The sequence below is a fragment of the Lampetra planeri genome, chromosome 16 (assembly GCF_965212315.1).
Source record: "Lampetra planeri chromosome 16, kcLamPlan1.2.h2, whole genome shotgun sequence".
In the NCBI taxonomy this organism is placed as follows: Eukaryota; Metazoa; Chordata; class Hyperoartia; order Petromyzontiformes; family Petromyzontidae; genus Lampetra; species Lampetra planeri.
Genome location: NC_136122.1, coordinates 8,380,320 through 8,406,255, shown reverse-complemented (window position 1 = coordinate 8,406,255; position 25,936 = coordinate 8,380,320). Strand labels below are relative to the sequence as shown.

The window sequence follows — 25,936 nt, the reverse complement described above, 5'->3', positions numbered from 1 at the left end:
ACACAGACACAAGTGCACAAAAAGATTGTGATATCCGAGCAGTGGTACAACAGAGGGTTGAATTTTTTTTTTAAGCATGGCACAAAAGCAACACTTTTGCTTGTATGGTATTTTGTAATGTTTTGTATACATTTGTGTCTGGTTCACAAGCTTAGCTTCGAATACTAAACACTGTGCCAAAGGTGGTTTGACAGTTTTATTCTCCTTTCAGTGGCCCAGTATTGTTTGATGAGGCATTACAATAAACATTCCCAACGTTATATTGTTATGTCATTCATATCAGCGAGTCCATTGTGCATCTGTCATGGCCAGAATGCCAATTTAAAAATGAGCACACATCTAAATTGAATTGCTGCCTATGAGCAAATCACCTGTAATACACCCAATCTTGTCAGATCTTGAAAGCTAAGCAGGTTTGAGCCTGGATTGTGCTTTTGTTAGTCAACCACCTTACACAAAATCCATTGCAATGTACTATGCTCCCATGTCTAGGCTTACCTACCTTCACACACACACACTGACTAGCATGGCAAAGTGTGGCCAAATGACCTGAACAACCCACACAGCGTGAGGAGGCCATCATCCAGAAGAAGAATTGACAAAAGGGCTTGTATTTCGATTTAAAGCTTTCGTGACTGCAGGGATTCATCTTATTGGTTCTTTCGGTAAAGTCACGTAGAAGGGAAATAATAAAATAATAAAAATAAAACATAATAAAATAATTCTCACGACGTTTCGGCCACAACGCAAGCAGCCGTCTTCAGGTGAAGAACAGGTCTGTCGGAAAGACAGCTTTACCGAAAGAACCAAGAAGAAAAAAAAAGGGCTTGTATATTTACAAATTAATTCACCCCAAATGTTATTTAAAAAGTAATAAACTCATGACATTCAGCGAGAGCTCGCCTGGCAAAATTAAAGGCAACTGATTGATCGCATACGATACGAGAAGACGGGTGGGAAAACAAAGGAATAGATTCAATAAGGAAAGGACACCAAGGTTGAAAAATTCCACACTTTAATTATTTATCTTAGGTGACTGGCGCATTACGGGGGTTTGCTAGATAACAGCCACTTTCTGCAATGTAATTTTGGTGAATGTGTCGAAATTTTCACTATCTTTGCAGCCCCAATTATAATTTGTGAAAGCCAGATAAACTGCAAAATGATGAATGTTAATCTTAATGCGAAACATTATTTTAATATTTGTCATATTCATGGCAAGATCTTCGTATTTTTTATCTCAGCATGCCCTGCCTACTAATGTGTATGAGTATTGCACTACAGCCCATTACATTTTACTTGCTTCTGCAATCGGTCACTGATGAAATGTGATACTGACAATCGCTATATGCACTATAAAGCGCATGCATATATTCATTGAGTGCAGCAATTTTATTTCCTCACGTCTACCATAAATGTGCGTTTCAACCTGCATTGACCGGCATGGTGAAGTATGGTCAAATAACACCCACAATCTGCACGGCGTGGGGGAGGCCCACATCAGCAGTGTATTGACGAAAAGGGCCGCACCATACATTTACGTGTACCAAACAGTTACAAAAATTGTCCAGTATTGAGAAGATCATTTATAAACGTTTGACCATACTTCACCATGCTGGTCAATGTGGGCTGGTGGAGTACGATGCGGCTCAACGACCAATTCAGATGAAATGTTTTACGATTCCATTCCAGATAGCAGTCTTCAGCGCAGTGTGCTAACATCCGCACCACCACCGCTGCACATTACGAACGATGAAATAGAACGATGGGGGTTTCCACGGTGGCGAGATGTTAACTACCTCGCCTCGTATACAGGAGGTCGTGGGTTTGATCCCGACGCTGACGCCTGCTGTATATTTGGAGTTTGCGTGTCTCTCTCCGTGGTGACGTGGATTTTTTTTCCGGGTCCTCCGGTGTTCCCCTCCACATTTAGAAACATTGCTTTGAGTATTTGGCTGCCGCTATAAATTTCCACGTGATAAGCCACTTCGTTGAGCTGTCCATTTAGGCCAGTTCGCTTCTGAAAATGAACTATGTGGCTCAGTGGGCCTCATCTGGTAAAATAAAAAAATTCGTTTTAGTTTAACATTTAAAAAAGTTACGTTTTTTTCAATTGCTTTAGATCACTGTGATGGCGATTTGTAACTGCCGTGCACCTGACGTTAGCAGTGTGTGGGAGTCGAAAGCGGACCGCCGCATTTGTGGCACAGCGCGCTAACCGCAACACCCCCATTGAGGAAATAGAGATGTCAAGATAAAACAAATGTCAGCGGATATTGACTAAGAAACAGGCGCCAGTAAAAAAAAATCATTGTTCTATGTAATTTAACAATGCTATGATATGTATTAATGATGGAATAGCGTGTATTGATTCCCAAGAATCCACTCGCGAATGACATTTTAACAAGTACAGTGTTCATACAAAGGCACAGTTACTGCCTGTGTTTACGCAGTGGGGTGGCTGGGACTCAAAGATGTGCCACCCGAGTTAGCCTGTGTGAACATAGATTTGAAGCTTTCGTGACTGCAAGGATTAATATTTTTAGGTTTTTTCGGTAAAGTCACGTAGGTACATCTCTTGAGGAAGGCCAGCGTCTCGAGAAGCTGTGACTTCTTGTCTCGTTGTGGAATTCCTCCCCGTATTAATTAGTATTAATTAGGGTATTAATTAATACCCTCTACGGGAGGAATTCCACCTATCAGTTAGAGTTTTTAACAGACAACGAGACAAGAAGTCACGGCTTCTCGAGACGCTGGCCTTCCTCAAGAGATGTACTTACGTGACTTTACCGAAAAAACCTAAGAATATGTGTGAACATACCTTAAATATCCATAACACAATCTTGATTTGAAGCTTTCGTGACTGCAGGAATCCATACTTGTTGGTTCTTTCGGTAAAGTCAGGTGACTTTACCGAAAGAACCAAAGAGTATCCATCATACAGTTGTTTTTTTGGGTTCGATCACGTAAGTATATACATGTGTCGTTAAACCCGCCACCACCCGACACAGCCAATTAGTAAGGTTTGTCACGTAAACAGAACATGTCGTCACTAGTACAGCACACCGGTGTGTTGGAGAGCAAATCCACAACATTTACAATCCACGTGTCAGGTGGTGGCGGGTTTAACGACACATTTATATTTAAGCGATCTAACCCAAAAAAAAACCTATATTATGGATATTGGTTGTGAAAGCCTACGTGTTAAACGTACCTTAAATATCTCATTAAATTTGATCGAATCAGTGCCCCAGGCTAAACAATTAAAAGTATAAAGACCCCATCAACCTCTTGAATTTTACTGCACCATTATAATTGTTGCAGTAATGGTCTTGCATCATCATTTGGTTTATCATGCTCCTTTGGAGCATGGAGTGGTGGTGCAGTGATCAGCACATTGTGCTATGAACCCAATAACCTGAGTCTAATACTGGTAGGAACCTCCTGGTTACACCAGCCCACAGGGGATTATTGTGTCTGTCGTGCAGGGAGGGGCTGGGTGGGGAGGGTGGGGAGGGGCTGGGTGGGGAGGGTGGGGAGGGGAGGGTGGGGAGGGGCTGGGTGGGGAGGGTGGGGAGGGACTGGGAGGGGCTGGTCATCCCGTGGTGCCCTTATAAAACTCAACGTTTAGCCTACTCACGCCGGCTTGTGCCCGCCCTCACAGTCGGCCATATTTGCGGAATACACCACGCCGCCGTTGACCCTGGCCATTGACCGTGCAACCCAACGTTCCTACCAGCTCCCTCCGCAGGAATGTGTTTCCTGGCCAGTGATGTCTGAACCAGTCCTATGCCCCCCACCCCTTCACCAACCCACTTTGACTCCGCTTCGTGAAGTATGGTCCAAGATGATACACATCCTGGAGAGGCCTTCATTTATGAGTGGACTGGCAAAGGGCTGAAAATAATGACTACATGTAAGACATGGATGTAGGTGCTAGTTGGATTGTTACATTGGAGAACTTGGAGATGGCTACAGCTTGGGGAAGCCTTCATCCAGCAGTGGATATATCATGGCTGTTGATGATTATATGTAATTCGTGGCAAAATAAAAACAAGTTCAAGGTCACATGAGATGAAAAATCTACTTGCTGTGTATCAGAGATCAGTAGTGTGCATATGAGCCATCTCGCATACATCTACTGGCTGCTAATGAAATTGGTAGCAGGCATTTGCATTAGCGCTTAATTACTGAGGCGATTTGGAACAGGCTAATATTCATTAGGAAAAGGGATAACCTTTTAATAGATCACGTTCAATTAAGTTGCATTAATCTTGATCAATAAACATGCCAGTGTGATTTATGTGATGCAGTGCACGCTGGATTAGGAGGTCTGTCGAGCAGGCCTCCATATTTAAGGGAGCGATTAAATATAAATCTAACCGTAATACTGCCATGCATCAGAATAAATTCAGCGTGTGCCATGCAATGAATGTGTGCCCTCGGCTGAAAGCCCATGGCTAGAATGCGACGTGAATTTTACTTTTTGAACGTTTTCAATGTTTTCCTACCTGCAAAAGCAACGTCCAGCAAAAATAAAACCGCGTAACGATTCGAAATGACGATCCAGTTATGTTTAATTGCACATAACTTCAGGTCAGTGTTAGTGCTGGCTAATGTATTTTTTTATTATAATAATAATAATTCTAGCAGTCAACATGGCATGAATCCAAAGATCAATATAATAATTCCAAAACTTTATAAATTTATGACCAAGCTGAGCCAAGGAATGGAATGCATCCAATGGGACGTTCACCAACTGAGATGGAGGGATGAAATCGGCTCGTGTGCAGCTGCTGTGTGGATTGTTGCATCGCGGAACCGTGAGGGGTGGCGATGACGCGGAGAGGACTTTGTCCTGTAGCGGATTGATGAAGGCTGATGATGATTATGAGCTTACGGAATAGCCATGTAACAATTCCAGCCACCACCCCACCTCAACCAGCAATTTGATGAATTGTCACAAGTTCGGGCCGTGATTCAATTCAATAATCAGTTATTGATTGTTTCAAATCGTTGTGTCTCATATTGTTTCAAATGGGTTTGTCTCCTTTGTAAAGTTTGTTCAATCCGTTGGCCTATATGTCAGATTGGCATATTATTTTCACGTAATTTGCACAAATCGTCAATAATAATACATTCTTACATGCTCACTCACCCTCTCACTCCCCCACACTCACCTACCACACTGTGAGTCACAACAACTCACTCACCCTCTCACTCACTCACACTCACCCTCTCACTCACCCACACTCACCTACCACACTGTGAGTCACAGCAGCTCACTCACCCTCTCACTCCCCCACACTCACCCTCTCACTCCCCCACACTCACCCTCTCACTCACCCTCTCACTCACCCTCTCACTCACCCTCTCACTCACCCACACTCACCTTCTCACTCCCCCACACTCACCTACCACACTGTGAGTGACAACAACTCACTCACCCTCTCAGTCACCCACACTCACTCTCTCACTCACCCACACTCACTCTCTCACTCACCCTCTCACTCACCCTCTCACTCACCCTCTCACTCACCCTCTCACTCACAACGCTTCTGTTTCTGCTTCTTCCCTGGCATTGTTCCACTTTGGAATCCCCCCCCTCCCATCGACTCGTTTCCCCAAGATCTTACAATAACAACCTTGCTCAATACAAGACACGTGTTGAACTCGGATCTATTACAACATCTATGGCACTGTTTGTTGCTGCATGCTTGACGTTTTAGGCCTTTGAGCCAGTTTTTTAGAGCAACTGTGTTAAAAAATATATAAACCGTAAATGTCAAAAAAAATCATTGGATGATGCGGCTTAGCTGGCTGAAGACCAGAAGTGGAGGCAAAAACAACGCGACTTTATGTGCTGTACAGCACAGGAAGGACTTGGGTCTAAGGTCCAGGCATTCTGCACAAGTGCCAAAAGAACACTCATCATAAACAAAACGCCGTATTTTCTGCTCGTATCTCTTACAGATTTGTGTGCCTATGAAGGCAGCCTTGAGGCTTAGCTTCAGGAAACCTTTTACGAAAAATATTTGTAAAAAAATCTCCCCTTCCCCGGTCCATGACCAACATGTAACTTTAGTGGTGACAATACGAAGGAGTTAAACATTCCTGACTTAAGTTTTCAAATAGATTCCAATTATATTTTAACCCCCCATCCGCCCCCCTCCCGTTCATTTAATCCAGGAGATTACAATCATATATATACAGATAAAGCACAAACTTTATCTCTACCACCATTGCGCACACGCAGACATATTTGTCAAACCTGGCTTACATTATTTAATGTCAATGTATCTCAATAAATGACGTCACGCGATTTTGGACGACTTTTGACCCCCCCCCCCTCGTCACACGGCGTCACAAAAAGTCAGACCCCCCCTCAAATATGACGTCACAAAGCTCTGCCCCCCCCCCCCCAAATAAAACATGCTTCAAATCGCTTTAAACTATTGTCATTGTAGTGCGTATTTAATGTGCCGCTGCACTCTGATGTTGTAGGAGAAAACTTTTTTCATTAAAAAGTCTATTGAATTAAGTAGAACGTGTTGTCTATATTTATTTAAAGTTTCGCATTTTGATGTGACGTCACATTCCTCACCCCCCCCCGTCACACATCGTCACAAATGTCTGACCCCGCCCCCACCCCCAGGTGCGTGACGTCATTTATGAACGGCCCCAAAGTGCATGCCCAAGTTCTAATAATGCACACTCTCTGTCTACATGGGCCGAGTCTCAAACTCGCACTCGCCAACGTGAGCTGAACGCATTGCGCCGTGCAGAGCAGCCCCCGGCGTTGTGTCGTTTGCACAACGAAAACAAGGTGGACCGAGTGGCGGTCTATGGAGTGCGATGCAGCATCCATATCCAACATCCCACATCATTAACGTGGCCCCATTGCAATTCCAACACGCGAGAGGGTTCACAAATAAAGTATAGTCTGCAGCCAGGGAAAGCGACGCTACGCCGGTTGTGAAAAGCACAGCACTCGAATTGTTGGGTGTATCAATCAGAGAGCCCCCCCACGATTTAATATATGTCAATTAACAACAACAACAACAAATCCCGACTTTATCCAGGTGCAGTTTGTCGCAGGGGAGATACAAAGGACAAACACCGCACGCGTTTTCTCTTCTGAAAACAAGGACGCTATTTACACCATTGGAACCTCATTTGCCAGTAAAAAATATGATAATTGTTTTTTTACCCTTCTATCTGGCAACAAAACTGACACCTTTTTTACAAGGAGTCATGTTTGCATAGACCACAATATCTGCAGTCATAATGCAAACAAAACACATAACTCTCATAATGTGCACTGTCCGTGAAGTTCATTGGTCCACACCCAAGACAGCTTTCCTTAGAGCCTAGTCTCACATGGGTTGGACCAGATGACGCCAAAAGGCGCATCTGGTCCAACTCATCTGGTCCAACACCATGTGAGACTAGGCTCTAAGGAAAGCTGTCTCGGGTGTGGACCAATCAACTTCAAGGACAGTGCACATTATCAGAGTTATGTTTTTTGTTTGCATTATGACTGCGGATATTGTGGTTTATGCAAACATGACTCCTTGTAAAAAAGGTGTCAGTTTTGTTGCCAGATAGAAGGGTAAAAAAACAATTATCAAGGACGCTATTCTCTTCATACGTTATCGTAATAATATATTGATGCCGATTATTGACAACGCTGTCCTGTGTCTAGCACGCTGGACTAGCGGTTGCCGGTTCGATCTCCGGGCAGTTGAAACGGTGCAAGTTTTTTGTTAAATCCCTCCGACTCTGTCCACCGGCCAGTATAAATAGGGGCACCACCGTCAGTCACTCGGCAGGTCGCCTGTGGTGGTGTAAAGTGTGGATACTCCAACTCTTTTAAGACGTCTGCTAGTGTGGAAGAGTAGGCCAAAATTACCCGTCAGAGGGGCTCTCTAGGGCTCCCTCTACTGGAGGCCGGTCCATCAGATCTTAAGAGCAGCCTCTCATTCTTTCTCCTGCTACCTTGCCCTGTAGGATGACGTCGGTCGTTGCTCTAATCTCGTCACGTGTCCAAACCATTGGTGCTGTTTCCTATATCTTCACTGTTGTCACAAGAGTGGTTGTCAATGTTCTCCCATCCAAATAAAACGCAAAACTATTGGTGCTCACTTATACAGCACTAATGGCCATGTCCGCGCCTGCAATCACTCTCACTAACGTCTCGTTTGTGTCGGGTCACGTTTCCGAGGTAGACACGTGGCTAAGGTGCAGCGGCGAATAAATCTTGTTTGTTTGGCTCTTTGAAGGTGGCAGGCCTCATCTGGCCTTGGGCTACGTGAAATTCAGTGTCGAGTCACCTACAGGGTGATCCAGATGTCTTGTGACTCCCAATTAATTTACCCCACACATTTTTGTTCCTTTGCATATTCATTTTTGTTTTCAAATAAAGCTAAAAAAATTAAGTTTTACAGAATTAAATGGGGGTCACAAGGCATCTGGAACACCCTATACAGCCTGTGGGCTGTAGGTTCCCCACCTATCTTTTAAAGGGCACTGGAGAGATGTTAACTCCCTCCCCTGGTATGCAGGAAGTCGTGGGTTTGATCCCGACCCTGACGCTTGCTGTATATTTGGAGTTTGCACGTTCTCCCCGTGGTCACGTGGATTTTTTTCTGGGTCCTCCGGTTTTCGCTCCACATTTAGAAACGTGCTTTTAGAGTATTTGGCTGCAATACATTTCCACGTAATGATAAGCCACTTTGCTGAGCTATTATTTGAGCTATGAAGCTCAAGTGGGTCTTACCTGGTAGAATAAAAATATATAGTTTAGTTTAAAGCAACTGTCCCCCCACCCCCCTATGAAAGGAATGTGGGAGTTCCCAAACTGCTCGGCATGATGTCCGGCGTTTTACTCCACGTGCCGGGAGCTTCTTCGGGAACTAAAGTGGCATCATCTTCTTGGTTCTTTCGGTTATTTCAATAAAGTCACGTAGAAGGGAAGCAATAAAATAATAAAAATGAAACATAATAAATATTATTTTATTATTTTATTACTTCCCTTCTACGTGACTTTACCGAAAGAACCAAGAAGATGAATCCCTGCAGTCACGAAAGCTTTACATCGAAATTTAAAGTGGCATCGCAAAACATCGGGCCAAACAAGACGCAGAGCAACTTGAAAACAACTCGTGGAGAAGTGATCCAGCCGGGCCACAAACACCGACTTTGTGGCACGGCCCAGGGCACCCACAGGGCAACAGGCACTGCTGGTTGAACGTAGGGACCCTGTGATTTTAGTTGTTCCTCCGGCATGTCAACGCTTTGTCGCGAAGGGACAATTCCAATAGCTTTGACAAGAAAATAAGCCCCTGTAGTCAATAGCCAATTTGAAATGATAGTTTAAAATACGACTGAAGATGTGTTTTTTGGGGGGGGGTGTGCTTAATACGAACAAGAACACACACCTACGCAAAGTCTCGTACTATGTGCCAGTGACATGTCGTTCACAAAGGGGCAAATTAATTATTTTATCAAAGAAAGCAAATTGGAAAATAATGACATTGCCTCGCCTGCTACGCCCATAATCCACACAGCGAAACAAGGGCCAGGCGCCAGCAAGCCTCTGAGAGACAGAGGCCGACCCGACGGCTAAAGGAGAGTGCCCGTTTTCTTAGGTTTTTTCGGTAAAGTCACGTAGAAAGTAAAATAAAATAAAAACAAAAATCACGACGTTTCGGAGGCAACACAAGTCTCCGTCATCAGGTGGGACCGTCACAGCCAGATTAGCTGTATCATTAGCTGTATCACTTGATACAGCTAATCTGGCTGTGACGGTCCCACCTGATGACGGAGACTTGTGTTGCCTCCGAAACGTCGTGATTTTTGTTTTTATTTTATTTTACTTTCTACGTGACTTTACCGAAAAAACCTAAGAAGATGATTCCTTGCAGTCACGAAAGCTTCAAATCTAAAAGAGTGCCCGTTGTTTTGTCTCCTTGCAAGCAACGTGGAGTGGGGGGGGGGGCGTGGAGTGGGTGGCAGCGTGGGCCGCGCACGCGGTGACCTGCCACTCGGCGTGACGTCAATTCCAACGCTTTGTACGTCCACCGCAGCTCGCCGGCAGACGATGCTCAAACCATCGGCTAAACCCGCCGGGCGAGCCCCGTTTCATCTGCGTCGACGCGAGGCCTCTCTTTCCGCTAAAACCCGAGAAGCGATTTTAATGAGCAACGGTTCATTCGAAAGGTCTTGGTCTCATTTTAATGGAACCGGCATGTTCTTATACTTTTGACCTGCCCTTGACCCGAGGGAAAGTGAAAAAAAAAACCGTGATTTTTTTTCTTTTCGGGCGGTGTTATTTTTTGCAAAGAGTGTTTTGCAATGCGGAGTAGGGCGCTGAATGCTGTTTGTTATTGCAGCAACATTATTGAATGGTCGGTGTACTTAGTGCGCATTGACTTTAGGTATTGGATTAGAATAAGTATTATTGTCGACGCCAGAGTCCCCATTTATCACGTACACGGCGATATGTTCATGTACATTTAATAGGCAAAGCAAATTAGTGCTCTACAATACTCGTGGGCATAGACTGGAATGGGGGGGGGGGGAAGAAATGTAATGCAATTCAATAAAAGTCTCGATGTATTTTGGTCGGCGGTACATGAAATAGGCAGTGTGTGTTGACCAAGACGTCAATCTGTCTTGTAAACACCGAGTAAAACTGTACTTGACCAAATCAACTATAATCCTTTTCTCAATTTAAAGCGGCTCTCCGAAAATGAGGGATTTAAATGAGAAAAAATTGGTTCAAGTGCATTTATATTGGGGGTCCTAAGCACCTTTATCCGGGATCATTCTGATTTTGTGGAGTCATCACATGACATAGGTTAACAAAGCATAGAAATTACATAATCCACAAAGGACTCTGGCCACATTTTCCCCACAAGCAGCTCAGTGCTTTGTTAAAATACCTTTCCATTTTTCATCACGAAAGTCCGGACAAATCCTTTGATTTAACAGGGCAGACAAGACCACGGGCCACTAAATTGGCAAAGCATTAGTCTAGACTGCCTAAGGAATCGTGAGCCCCAATGATCACTCGGGATAAAGCCCTCTGAACAGCACCATTGCACCACCAAGAGATACATTAGATAGCACTCGTAAGGATAATGCACTGATTTACTTCTGATGAACAAGAAAAGGACAACAGTGGAGTTAAAAAAAACAATTACCTTGGCTGAGAAAATAGGGCAAAATTATACAGTTTAACAATGACTACAATAATACCAACCAATATGGATAGGTCTGTTTTTTATTTGCGGCATTATATATATTTTTTAAACCAGGGCAGAATAGGCACGGATGGTGATTGCTTCGCAAACAGGGTGTCTGAAAAATCGGGCTCCAGTCCCACCCAGACAAATGAGACCAAGATTCAATTCTCTCGATAAAGGCATCCAATTTCAGAAGCCTGAGGCCAGTGTAACGAAGCCTGAATGGTACAGTACATACCGATGTGGAGAAGGGAGTTTATCCTTGGGCCAGTAATTTGTTCTCTCTCTCTGCTTCGTGTCTTGACCTCGGCTGAGATTGGGCCCATGAAGCTTGTCCGAGGAATACTTTGGCTACGATGCGGCAAGTGCAATTTTCATACGAGCGGCTCATTGCAGCCACATTGCAACGATAAACAATTGTGGCAACGGTGGTGTAAGCATCGCTGCCCGTTTTCATCGAAAGGCTCCATTTGGAATAAAACGATGCCCAAGTGTGTTGAGTATTCCTCGTCAGTTGCGCTGTTCCATATTGATATATTCATTCGAGGTGGACGGGTGGCTAAAGGGGGTTAATGTGCGGGTCAGAGTGTTGAGCTGCCACTGCTGCTGATATTCTGGATTTGCACCTGAGAAGCCACCTTTGACGAAATGGGATTGTGAAGTGGAAGTGAGCTGATCGTCTTAGTCCAGTCACCAAACCCTCGACGAAACACCCATCAACTTGAATTCAGCCTTTAACTTAACGTGGCTTGCTCCGTCGACAATAATGAAAAAAAACGTGAATTCTAAATGTCGCCAAACACTGTTTTGCAGGGAATATTAAATGCGTGCCTGTATTGTTGGAAAAAGGCGTCGAGGAGTGAGCCTTCACATTGGGCCAGGGGGCTCAGCTGCAGAGTGAACGTGTTTGCAATGGGAAGGTTGCGAGTTCAAATCCTATTCTTAGGTTTTTTTCGGTAAAGTCACGTAGGTAAAAAATTTTAATTAATAAAAGTAAAATAAAAATTAAATGAAAATCACGACGTTTCGGAGGCAACACAAGCTTCCGTCTTCAGGTGGAACCGTCTTTTTTAATTTAAATTAATTTAAATTTTAATTTTTTACCTACGTGACTTTACCGAAAAAACCTAAGAATATGAATCCTTGCAGTCACGAAAGCTTCAAATCTAGAATTAAATTCAAATCCTGGTTGGAGGTTGAAACAGGTCATCACCTCTTCGGCCTCAATGAAGTGAGTACCAACTTGGTTCTCCTATTGATAGACTTGCCCTCGCCGTACAAACGTGGAATTTCTACAATGTGAAGTTTACCTGCACATTATATTTATTATATATATAACATTACATTTAGAATCTATGCCATAAATTGTGGCTGTGACAATTGGAGATTAATTGTCGCAATTCCTGGTGACAATTCGATTCATGAATTGTTTTTACTGCCTCTCATTTGTATTGTTTCTCATTCGTTTTCTCGCAGCTGTATTTTCTCTATGAGCCTTCATGCAACATATTACTCAGCATGCATATAATTTGCACACACTGTAAATATTCCTTCTTAGGCAATTAGAACACTTGCATTGCAAGCTTTAATATACAACTTAATTGACGAGGGGAGCGGTAGTGTAGTGGTTAGCACGCTGCGCTATGAACCTGGCGACCCGGGTTCGATTCCCGCTCGATTATCTGAACCGGTCCTGGGCCTCCCCTAGGTCGACTCAGCCTGAAATGAGTACCCGGTGCGGTGTGTAAACATCGCCACTGGGGAGACAAAGGCGGTCGGGCGTGGTGCTGGCCACCCACCCCCTCGTGTACCGTTCCAGCCTTCATAGGTGCTCGCTAACAGCACTTGCCCCAACAGTCTGTTAAGGCTACACGGGGGATCTTTGTCTTGTGTGTGTAAGTAGTGCTGTGTGTATAGGTATGGGTGTGTGTGTGTGTGTAAGTAGTGCTGTGTGTATAGGTATGGGTGTATATGTGTATAGGTATGGTGTGTGTGTGTGTAAGTAGTGCTATGTGTATAGGTATGGGTGTGTGTGTGTAAGTAGTGCTGTGTGTAGGTATGGGTGTGTGTGTGTGTAAGTAGTGTTGTGTGTGCAGGAGGAGTGGGTAGCACAGTGGTTAGCGCACGGCACTATGGACCTGGCCACCCGAGTTCGATTTCCAGCCAACGCTAGCATCAGCGGCGAGCGATATTTGAATTGGTCCTGGTCATCCCCTACGTCAACTCGAGTGAATACTTGAAAGGGTTTGTAAACATCAGCACTGGAAAGACAAAAACGGCTGGGCACGGTACTTTGCTAAAACACACGCTCGAGTGTTTTAGCCGCTCTTAATAGGCGCTCGCTAACAAAAGGCACCTGCCCCATGCAACTTTCTGTTGTGGCTGTATCGGGAATCCTTTGTCTTTGTGTGTGTGTTGGTGGCTGGCTGAGCACCTTAGCAGTTTCCGTGCGCACTTGCAGAGCGGCTGCAGTTTGCATGCATTAACGAATGCAGCAGCACATCAAAGACGAACGGTGTCACTGGGGTCACGTGGAGTACAGCAATTATGACGCGTGACGCAGGCTGTTTATGCACACGAGCGATCGCATGCGCAACACGGGAGCGGGTCATTTCCCCTCTTCCCTTGACCTCTCCGCAGCCCAGAGGACCATGCGCCAACTCGATAAACTGCGAGAATTACCCACAGCACCCGAAACTCGTCGTTGCTCAGGGACCCCGGGAGACGGTCTTCACGGCGACTGCCAATTAATTTAAGCTAACCTAAAGAATCGTTTTCTTCATATCTATGATTCCCATTAGTTCGTGATGGACAGCAGAACTTGGTGGCTGTGAGTCTGATGATTGGTGATCACTACTAGAGTTTGGTGGTTGTAAGTCTGATGAATGGTGATCACTACTAGAGTTTGGTGGCTGTGAGTCTGATGATTGGTGAACACTAATAGAGTTTGGTGGCTGTGAGTCTGATGATTGGTGAACACTAATAGAGTTTGGTGGCTGTGAGTCTGATGAATGGTGATCACTCATAGAGTTTGGTGGCAGTGAGTCTGATGATTGGTGAACACTAATAGAGTTTGGTGGTTGTGAGTCTGATGATTGGTGATCGCTAATAGAGTTTGGTGGCTGTGAGTCTGATGAATGGTGATCACTACTAGAGTTTGGTGGCTGTGAGTCTGATGATTGGTGAACACTAATAGAGTTTGGTGGCTGTGAGTCTGATGATTGGTGAACACTAATAGAGTTTGGTGGCTGTGAGTCTGATGAATGGTGATCACTCATAGAGTTTGGTGGCAGTGAGTCTGATGATTGGTGAACACTAATAGAGTTTGGTGGTTGTGAGTCTGATGATTGGTGATCGCTAATAGAGTTTGGTGGCTGTGAGTCTGATGAATGGTGATCACTAATAGAGTTTGGTGGCTGTGAGTCTGATGAATGGTGATCACTAATAGAGTTTGGTGGCTGTGAGTCTGATGATTGGTGATCACTAATAGAGTTTGGTGGCTGTGAGTCTGATGAATGGTGATCACTACTAGAGTTTGGTGGCTGTAAGTCTGATGAATGGTGATCACTAATAGAGTTTGGTGGCTGTGAGTCTGATGAATGATGATCACTAATAGAGTTTGGTGGCTGTGAGTCTGATGATTGGTGATCACTACTAGAGTTTGGTGGCTGTAAGTCTGATGAATGGTGATCACTAATAGAGTTTGGTGGCTGTGAGTCTGATGAATGGTGATCACTAATAGAGTTTGGTGGCTGTGAGTCTGATGAATGGTGATCACTAATAGAGTTTGGTGGCTGTGAGTCTGATGAATGGTGATCACTAATAGAGTTTGGTGGCTGTGAGTCTGATGAATGGTGATCACTAATAGAGTTTGGTGGCTGTGAGTCTGATGATTGGTGATCACTAATAGAGTTTGGTGGCAGTGAGTCTGATGAATGGTGATCACTAATAGAGTTTGGTGGTTGTGAGTCTGATGAATGGTGATCACTAATAGAGTTTGGTGGCAGTGAGTCTGATGAATGGTGATCACTAATAGAGTTTGGTGGCTGTGAGTCTGATGAATGGTGATCACTAATAGAGTTTGGTGGTTGTGAGTCTGATGAATGGTGATCACTAATAGAGTTTGGTGGCTGTGAGTCTGATGAATGGTGATCACTAATAGAGTTTGGTGGTTGTGAGTCTGATGAATGGTGATCACTAATAGAGTTTGGTGGCTGCGAGTCTGATGATTGGTGATCACTACTAGAGTTTGGTGGCTGTGAGTCTGATGATTGGTGATCACTAATAGAGTTTGGTGGCAGTGAGTCTGATGATTGGTGATCACTAATAGAGTTTGGTGGTTGTGAGTCTGATGAATGGTGATCACTAATAGAGTTTGGTGGCTGTGAGTCTGATGAATGGTGATCACTATTAGAGTTTGGTGGTTGTGAGTCTGATGAATGGTGATCACTAATAGAGTTTGGTGGCTGTGAGTCTGATGAATGGTGATCACTCATAGAGTTTGGTGGTTGTGAGTCTGATGAATGGTGATCACTAATAGAGTTTGGTGGCTGTGAGTCTGATGAATGGTGATCACTCATAGAGTTTGGTGGTTGTGAGTCTGATGAATGGTGATCACTAATAGAGTTTGGTGGCTGTGAGTCTGATGAATGGTGATCACTAATAGAGTTTGGTGGCTGTGAGTCTGATGAATGGTGATCACTCATAGAGTTTGGTGGTTGTGAGTCTGATGAATGGTGATCACTCATAGAGTTTGGTGGTTGTGAGTCTGATGAATGGTGATCACTAATAGAGTTTGGTGGTTGTGAGTCTGATGAATGGTGATCACTCATAGAGTTTGGTGGTTGTGAGTCTGATGAATGGTGATCACTAATAGAGTTTGGTGGCTGTGAGTCTGATGAATGGTGATCACTAATAGAGTTTGGTGGTTGTGAGTCTGATGAATGGTGATCACTCATAGAGTTTGGTGGTTGTGAGTCTGATGAATGGTGATCACTAATAGAGTTTGGTGGCTGTGAGTCTGATGAATGGTGATCACTAATAGAGTTTGGTGGCTGTGAGTCTGATGAATGGTGATCACTCATAGAGTTTGGTGGCTGTGAGTCTGATGAATGGTGATCACTAATAGAGTTTGGTGGTTGTGAGTCTGATGAATGGTGATCACTAATAGAGTTTGGTGGCTGTGAGTCTGATGAATGGTGATCACTAATAGAGTTTGGTGGTTGTGAGTCTGATGAATGGTGATCACTAATAGAGTTTGGTGGTTGTGAGTCTGATGAATGGTGATCACTCATAGAGTTTGGTGGCTGTGAGTCTGATGAATGGTGATCACTCATAGAGTTTGGTGGTTGTGAGTCTGATGAATGGTGATCACTAATAGAGTTTGGTGGCTGTGAGTCTGATGAATGGTGATCACTAATAGAGTTTGGTGGTTGTGAGTCTGATGAATGGTGATCACTCATAGAGTTTGGTGGTTGTGAGTCTGATGAATGGTGATCACTAATAGAGTTTGGTGGCTGCGAGTCTGATGAATGGTGATCACTAATAGAGTTTGGTGGCTGTGAGTCTGATGAATGGTGATCACTATTAGAGTTTGGTGGCTGTGAGTCTGATGATTGGTGATCACTAATAGAGTTTGGTGGCTGTGAGTCTGATGATTGGTGATCACTAATAGAGTTTGGTGGCTGTGAGTCTGATGAATGGTGGTGACTAATAGTGGGTGTTACCGTAGCAACAACGCTAAAACAGATAATATGATCATTTACACTATGTCCAAATATTAATGCATCGATCAATATCCTCAATCTACAACGAGGTAAGAAGCCATCGAGTATAAGGGTGACCTGGGACACAATATAATTCCTATCAAATCCTTGAAAACATCATCATACAGAGTCTAAATATTAAGCAATGTAGAGGGAAAAAGCCTTGAAAAAAATATTAAGCAATTAAAAAAGAATTAACTTGTGAAGATGTTAATGAGCGTCACCTTACTCATTCCACATTGGGGCAAGGGTATGTGTATTTACTTCCATTGACAAATATTGGTTTCAAAGAGACGTGTGCGACAAACAGGTTCAGTATCCATGGAAATTTGCCACGAGGAAGGGAACCTCGCCAAGAATTCGGCTGGCGGTTGGATACATACTGTGCGAAAGAGTTCAACACACAAAAGGCCACCCCCATGCTAAAGCCCTTGCCATTCCATTCTCCTGCTTGCTGCCTAATGGCATTCTTAGCCAATGGCATGTCCCACTTTCAGGGTAAACAATAATGCCAATTACTTACCCAGTTTGAACTAACAATCGCCATACTGATGAGTGCTGTTGTTACCACATCGTCAATAGCAATCAGCAATGCTAGCGTCCTAAACTACAATGCTCATATGAGTGTGTGGCAGTTTGCATCACCAATGACAGCCCCTAATAATGGCAATCAACGCCAGCGTTTAACACTGATAACGATTCAGCCAGGTAAAGACTCACCGAGTCTCAAGACTAATTTCCTGGAGGGTCCTGCATTGGGATGTTTGGCCAAATAACATGAAGAAGTAATTTGACACTTTAGGGGGGGTCAATTGGAGTACCCGGAAAAAAAAACCCGCACACAGACACACACGAGAAGGTGGCAACACCATCTTATTGGTTCTTTCGGTAAAGTCACGTAGAATGGAAATAATAAAATAATAAAAATAAAACATAATAAAAGAATGTTTCATTTTTATTATTTTATTATTTCCATTCTACGTGACTTTACCGAAAGAACCAAGAAGATGAATCCCTGCAGTCACGAAAGCTTTAAATCGTGACAACACCAGTTTCTTCCTGATCACCACACGGCCTCAACACAATTCTGGCAAGGCCACGGTGCTTCACCCACCAACGCACAAACTATGCTTAGCTTTCAAAAAGCGGGCACAAGCGTGGTGAATTGATCTCAATCCGTGAAAGCTATGTTCTACATTTAGGAGGCAGACTACGTACGCGAAGCTACGTGCCATGCATTGCCTCACGACTCTTCTGACTGTCATCTTCAGCTTTTAACAAATATTGGGTGCATAGCATCGGCAGACTTCCCCCCCGCGTACAAACATTCAGTGGAGTTGCAACACAACGCTCGGACGACGATGATACGCGTTGGGTTCTCGCACATCTCCATTCATGATATTGCCGAGCCCTCTGACAATCCACTGCTGGATGAAGGCCTTCCGATGCCGAGTTGGTCGTGTGAGTTGCTCGACCGTACTGCACCACGCTGGTCAGCGCCGGTTGGTGAAAATGGGGTTCGGGTATCACTCGCCATCGGTGTTAGCCGTGGCTGGGAATGAAATTCAGGTCACCGGGTTAACAGCGCGGAACGTGATGCACTGCACCACTGCTCCTCCGGACCGATGGCCTGCACGTGCGCAATTATTCCTTGGCAGCCGATTTATAGAATTAACTGGATTTTCACAAAATTACCCGAAACTAATGTCCCCGATTCACTAACGTTATCCTTGGCCAACAATGAAACATCGAACTCAGGTCGTCGGGTTCACAGTGCCTTACGCTTACCCACTGTGCCACAGCACAACACCAATGACGTATGACGAAACACACCGTTTTAAAATGTGAAATACCTGTGAATGTTTTTTTGTGTGTGTGTGTGTGTCAACGATCAACAAGCGGGAAATGAGCTTTGGCTTAGCATTGCACTTGGGGGAAAATAAGGGTGTAAAAGCTCTCACCATCTGCAGCAGGCCTATGTAGGACATGAGGTATCCGTTCTGCTCTGGCTGCAGCTTGAAGTACTCCATAGTCAGCAGAGAGAACATGCTGTGGAAGATTCCTGGGTGGCGACAAAAACACGGAACGCAGGAGGGCACGAGGCTTAAAGGAGAGATGCTTTTGTAAGTACAGCTGGTGGGATAATTGCAGAGGCACACAGGCTACGTTTAGGAATTGCAGTAAAAGGTCACAGATGCTTAACAGCTGGATATATAGTGCCATTAGATACATCCTTGGTGGTTAATTCCTCGCCTTTGATTCGGGCAATTAAAACATGCTTTCGGCTCCTTACTAGCGTGATCGTCGTTAACGAAGCCGCGTGTGCGATGCATGTTCATTGTTAGACGTGCCTTTTTCCGTGTGAGACAGGAGAAACAGGAGTAATGACACACTGGCTTTCCCGGGTGATTCTAACTAGTTACATGGTAACATGCTTTCCGTCACGTTGATTGGATTAAACGAAATGTGTGGCCAAATGTAGGGCTGACCAGAATCACTTAAAAGCTAAATTAAAACGTTAGGATGTCTCACAGTTTCCTAATCGTTAACCACAGGTGGTGTGGGTCAGGAAAAATATCTTTGCTCCGTTGAATATTTTATCACTCCTACGCTTGTTATTTGAATTTCGAAAAAAGAAAAGAAAAATAGCCTTACAGCAGTCTTATGGATAATGAATAGACATGTATTAAGCGCATAGAATAGGCGTCAAATATATAAACACAAATGTAAAAATAACAAGAACAAATGTTCAAAAGTGCACAAAAATCACGACATATATACAGGGTGCTTTCAAAACAATGTTAACACTTATATAGGACTCGTTTTTAATGGACAAAGAACGGATAATACAATGTAACATGATAACAATTGTCTCCCACTTGTTCTCCCACTTGTTCGCCATCATTGTCAACACGCGCCTGGAATCTTCTCCAGGTGGTCTCCAGATCCCAGAGGCAGGACATTTCTCGTGGTATTGTTTGAAATTCTCAGAAGTGTTAACAATTTTTTGAAGCACCCTGTTACATGCTTCGAAGAACACCAACAGACAGAATAATGAACACGCGATTCAGGGAACAAATACTTTTCCCTGCCACCATTCCATTCTAATTCTTGCTTGCGGCAATATGTTCTGGAGCAAAATGCCAATGTCGAATCGACGTCCGCTAGCCACGAGAGGGCTTAATAGCCAAGCGTTAATGAAAGAAGGCTTGGGCAGGAGACATCACTCGAAGGCGACGGACAAGACTGGTGGATGGAAAGGCAGCCGAAGGAGGAGCTGCCCACAGAGGGATGACCGCCATGGAGATGAGACAACTTCGCATGCAGGATCGGGATGTGGATTTACGGCATCGCGAGACCACGCGGGGCGATCTTGTGGAGAGGCATTCGTCCAGTGGTGGTGAGTAGGGCCCATCGCTGTTGACGATGGTGATTACGCGTAACCGTAAGTAACCGTATTGTTTTTCAACGGAACCTCCATTGTCGCGTAATAACGTGCAACATTGCAATTTATTTACACCGCAAACACTCGTTCGCCCGAACCAATTTTCAGATGCCCTTGCCTGTTTAGGATGAGTGAGCTTTTGCTGCACTGGGCAATCTGCCGTTTAAATTAATTTGCCGTGCCCATTCGGCAACCGTGCATGCTGACCAGGTGGCTCTCCGGTTGCACCGACCGTATCTCCGCAGCAATAATATATTGAACGAAATTGTGACTGCGTCACTGCTCCCTGTCCGTTCCGCTGTAAGCGCGGTCTGTCTGCCGGCGTAATGTGTAGGTGTGGCGGGCGTGCGTGAGGATGTGGTTTGTCAATATTCCCGTTCGACCCACAGCTATTCACTGATGACAACAGATTCCGACGGATAACTGCGGCCACAATTTTTTGTTGTGCCAAAAAGGAAATACCGCACTGCGTGTGTGTGTGTGTGGCAATGTGGCTCTGTGTGTGTGTGTGGGGAGCGGTGGTGTAGCGGTTAGCGCGCTGCGCTACGAACCTGGTGACCCAAGCTCGATTCCCGCTCACGGCCAACACCAGCGACGATTATCTGAATCGGTCCTGGGTCTCCCCTAGGTCGACTCAGCCTCAAATGAATACCTGATGCAGTGTGTAAACATCTCCACTGGGGAGACAAAGGCGGTCGGGCGTGGTACTGGCCACCCACACCTTCGTGTGCCTTGGTGGTCTTCATAGGTGCACGCTAACAGCACTTGCCCCAACAGTCTATTGAGGCTATACGGGGGATCTTTGTATTTGTACATGCACATGCATGTCCGGCCACCTTTCTCTCCCCTTTCTCTCCCCCCAGTGTTGACGTTGACACTCCACGCTCCAGATAATTGACAATAACTCTGCAGGTTGCCTTGCGAATGTTTTTGATAACGTCTCACAGAGCCTGCATTTTCATCTCCTGATCTAGTCCACGATACTTTGACTCAGCCTTAAACGAGCACCTGGTGCGCTGTGGAAACATCAGCTCTGGAGAGACAAAGGTGGCTGACAACAGTGCTGGCTTCACCAGCTCCCCTCGTGCACACTGCCCACCTTCGTAGGTGCTTGCAAACATCAATTGCCTCCGCAGCATGAACAGGCAATGTGGGAGGATCTTGAACCTGTGTGTGCACGCGTATCTACGTATGTTTTACTTATACTGGTAGGAACCTCTGGTTACACCAGCCCACAGGGGATTATTGTGTCCGTCCGTCCGTCGTGCAGGGAGGGGCTGGGTGGGGCGGGTGGGGCTGGGTGGGGGGTGGGAGGGGTGGGGCTGAGTGGGGAGGGGCTGGTCACCCCGTGGTGCCCTTATAAAACTCGACGTTTAACCTACTCACGCCGGCTTGTGCCCGCCCTCACAGTCGGGCATATTTGCGGAATACACCACGCCGCCGTTGACCCCGGCCATTGACCGAGCAACCCAACGTTCCTACCAGCTCCCTCCGCAGGAATGTGTTTTCGCACCGTACGTAGCCAACCGCGCTGATCGGAAGTGCGCATACACACAAGTGCACACATGCTCAGACGCCATGCATAGAGATGAACCCAGACACCATCACGCAGGCTGCAGTCTTGAAAAGGAGCAGTCACCAACATGCTCATATAGACATGCAATGAACCAACAATAACACTCGCGCATCCATGCACACTCATTACACCTCAACTCACGCCGATTCACGTTTCCATGTGTCCGGAATAGAGTAGCTTCAAAAAGACGTAACATCGCATCGGGCACATTATTTGTTTGTTATTAACGGAACTGCAGACTACATTTGAGCATACGCACGGCAATGACTCACAAATAAACACAGCTACTCTAGAGCAGAGCCTCCCTACACAGTAGCTCTGTAACGTAAGATATGCAGCTGTTGTTGTGGTTGTTGTTGTTCCTAAAAGCGACGTTCAGTGGCGTGACTTAACGCAACGGAGGCAATGCCTGCCGCCCATACCCTGCGTATGGCGCGGGGAATTCACTTTCGGGGGCCCATTGCGCCGCTGAGCATCGCTGTGCTGGATGAGTGCGTGAAGAGGATGAATAAAATATGAATTAAATATTTCATCCCTTGGATAGCGGATGGAGAGCCCGGAGGAATGGGGGGGGGGCGGGGGGGGGGGTGATGCATAGATAGCACCTTTTTATTGGGCTGGAGGAATGTGTCCCCGGATCGTGTAAACCTGTTCCCCGGTCTGTGCCAGGTAAGCGCGGTTATCCTGCTGTGCGCGTTAACACTGCTCGTATATATATTGCCGTGCCGCGCCGCGCAAGCGTGCCGATTGAAGTGAGCCCAGCAACGTGGGCAAGGGAATTGGGACGGAGGCTGAAAAGAAGCGTGGACAGATGTGTGCTTGGGATTCCACCGAGAGACGTAACGAGGAAACGATGGATGAGAGAACATACGACGCACGCAAGCTACGGATATCATTTTGACTTCCAGAACAAGACTTTTCTTCTGTTTTGAGGGGGGTTTTCTCCTCGTTTGCGGATTTGATCAGAGTGACTGAGGTGCTCCCAGCTTGTTTGAAGGGAAAAGTGTTGTACGAGACGTTGCTGAGGCCGGTTCCTGTTGTATGGGGCCGAGTGCTGGGGCACAAGCAAGAGGGAGGACTAAGCTGTGGCTGTCGCAGAGACGAGGATGTCACGGTGGATGTTGGGTTCAACAAGGAAAGGACGGCGTGAGAAATTAAGAAGTGAGAGGATGACTCAAGACGGTGGATATCGCGGAGAAGATGAGAGAGAGAGAAAAAAAGGCTCTGGTGTGGTTCGGTCATGCGGAGAGACAACAGGAAAATGATGTGGCTCAGAATGTGCCAAGTGATGCAAGTGTAAGGAAAGAGATCAAGAAGAGGAAGGCAGAAGAAGAGGCGGGGGCGGGGGGGGGGGGCGATGTGGTGCGATCGGACCGTGGTGGCCCGAGGAGCGGAAAGAGAGATGGCGCAGGACAGGGCAGCGTGGAGAAGGTTGGCAAGGACAGCAAAACACTCCGCACGAGTGGGACAAACGCGTGGACGAAGAAGAAGACCGTGATGAAAACTAAGTGGGCTTGGGAAGGACGCGTCGCTAGAAGGGGCGATGGCTGATGGTCGAGACGAACGAGAAAGTGGCAGCCAAAGGAGTGAACGGAGCCCAAAACGACAGCCATCCGGCGGGCACAGCCGCGAAAACCTACGCGGTGAGGTGAGAGGGTCGCATTCGCGAACCGTTGTGTGTACGCTGCACAACAACAACAAAATGGCCCGAGTTGATTTGAATGCAAGTTGGACCCTGATTTCACTGCATTCGCCCCATTGCTGCAGTAATTGCTGGTGACTCGTCAAGAGCAATCGCCTTGTCGATGAATCTTAATTTTGCGGTTAGTGTAGCGTGCAACGAAGATTATCTCAAGTGAGCATGGGCTGAGAGAAAATCACACGCACAATTAGTGCTAATTCTTGTCACGACAAATCCAATAACAGTTTAAGCGACAGAGCAGGGGATTCCGCTCGCATACTCGAGTGTCACAAGTGTAAACAATTCTACTGCGCCCGCCTAAAGAAAACTAGTTCAATATGTAAAAGACCCATCTTGTGTCGTACAATGATAACCAAAGTTTTGTTGAAAAAGTCAAGAGCTTCTCCCGTAGCCGACATTGTAACCGGCCGATTAAATGAATGCCCCTAAGCCACAAACCGGAGAATCAAACAAAAATATCGAACGGTTAAATGACGCCGCCTTGACACGCAAAGCATGCTCGTATTCCCGTTACAATTGTTGTGGCATCGCTGGATGTCACTGTGTAACGCCGGCCCTAGAGAGGCACGGCGTGCGATGTGGCGACATCGCGGACACCACGTGGGTGTGGGTGCAGTAGCGGCCCTAGAGGGGCTCGGTGAGCGCTGACTGACAGCGCTGGATGGCATCACGCTCGGCGTGCAGTGCCGGCCCCTACAGGATAGGCTGCGGGAGTGCCGGACATGGGAATGGGGTTACTAAGGGCCGTGGCACTCTGGTTGACCACGGAGGACACGTGACCGGTGAAGTCTACACAGGGGCCCCAGGTGAGGGCTAGGGGTGGTCACGTTTCAGGGTCGAGATCCTGCTCGAGGATTCTAGAAGGTGGGCGTGGCTCAGGGCGGAGCCAGCCACGACCACAGAGGATATAAGCCGGGTCCCCCCAGTGGGACCGGCTGCTGTTGTTCATCCTGAAGAAACCTTCGTCAACGTTCTACGTTCTACGTCCTACAGAGTCTCCAACACGTGGTCCTGGACCCAAGCTGTGGTCCGGTCTGTTGTAGCTAGTTGCAGTGTAGTTAGCCTGGTGGTCACCACCATAGGTTGTTATCTTGTTTAGGGGCAGTTACCCCGTGTGTTGGTGTTAATAAATGTGTTGCCTCCAAAGAGTACGTCTGCGACTCAGTTGAACTCACTACACAATTAAATATTCGTAGATTAATCAGAGATTGTGTAGAGCTTGGTTTAGATTTAACTTCGTGGAAATGAGCATTCCCTTGGAAATCCTAAAACAATACAGGACAATAATTAAAAAAAGGAAAGTAATGAAGACAAATCTCAGAGGCTAATGCTGGTGAAAGAAGCAGCTATAACTGTGTTTCAATTTTGCTCGTGCAATTTACAAGGCAGAGTCCTCACTTGACAATTCACAAGCAATGATGCATTATTCATGACCCACTGTCAATGCACTGCTGGTCGTGTGACTATACCTGCCAGCGAGCGTTCGACACTTCACGTGGCCTTAAAGTGCGCATCGCCTGGCACAGGCGCCGTGGTGATGTCACCGCCACTTCGTATCGAATGGCCGATGTTGTTGTTGTTTTTGTTGTGACCATTCTTCACCACGCTGGTTCCGCGTGGGTTGATGAAGTGTGTGATGGAGGTGTATAACCAGTTCAAATTATCTTCTTGGTTCTTCACCTGAGGACGGCTGCTTGCGTTGTGGCCGAAACGTCGTGAGAATTATTTTATTATGTTTTATTTTTATTATTTTATTACTTCCCTTCTACGTGACTTTACCGAAAGAACCAAGAAGATGAATCCCCGCAGTCACGAAAGCTTTAAATCGAAAAGTTCATATCATGTCAACCATAGCTACCACCACCATCGTTATTATTCGTATAGTTCAGTTCAGGTATCACTCGACGCTGTTGTTAGCCATGGCTGGGAATTATATTCAGGTCGCCGGGTTAATGGTGCAGTGTGCGTGAATCACTGGGCCACTGCACACCCCCCTCTCCCCCACGGCCTGCACCCGCACAGCAGCTCATGACAGCAAATTAATATCGTTAACCGGCTTTTCTAAAAAAAATATCCAGAAACCTTTACTGTATTCCCAATTCAAATAAAACATTTGCCTTTGTTGAGGTTGAGGGATTTTTTTTTCCTTCACGAACATCTCGGCGTTCACCTGTTCCCATCAACATGTGTGGTTTACCA

The 25,936-nt window shown here is 45.8% G+C and overlaps 1 protein-coding gene across 1 annotated transcript in view; it reads right to left on the bottom strand.

The window, feature by feature from the left end:
* Positions 1–25,936, bottom strand: part of SLC67A1 (solute carrier family 67 member 1) — a 149,145-nt gene that overhangs the window by 24,229 nt on the left and 98,980 nt on the right. The window contains exon 7 of the mRNA XM_078601482.1: positions 18,976–19,076. Within this exon, the coding sequence (XP_078457608.1) occupies positions 18,976–19,076 (101 nt within the window). The remainder of the gene's footprint in view (positions 1–18,975; positions 19,077–25,936) is intronic.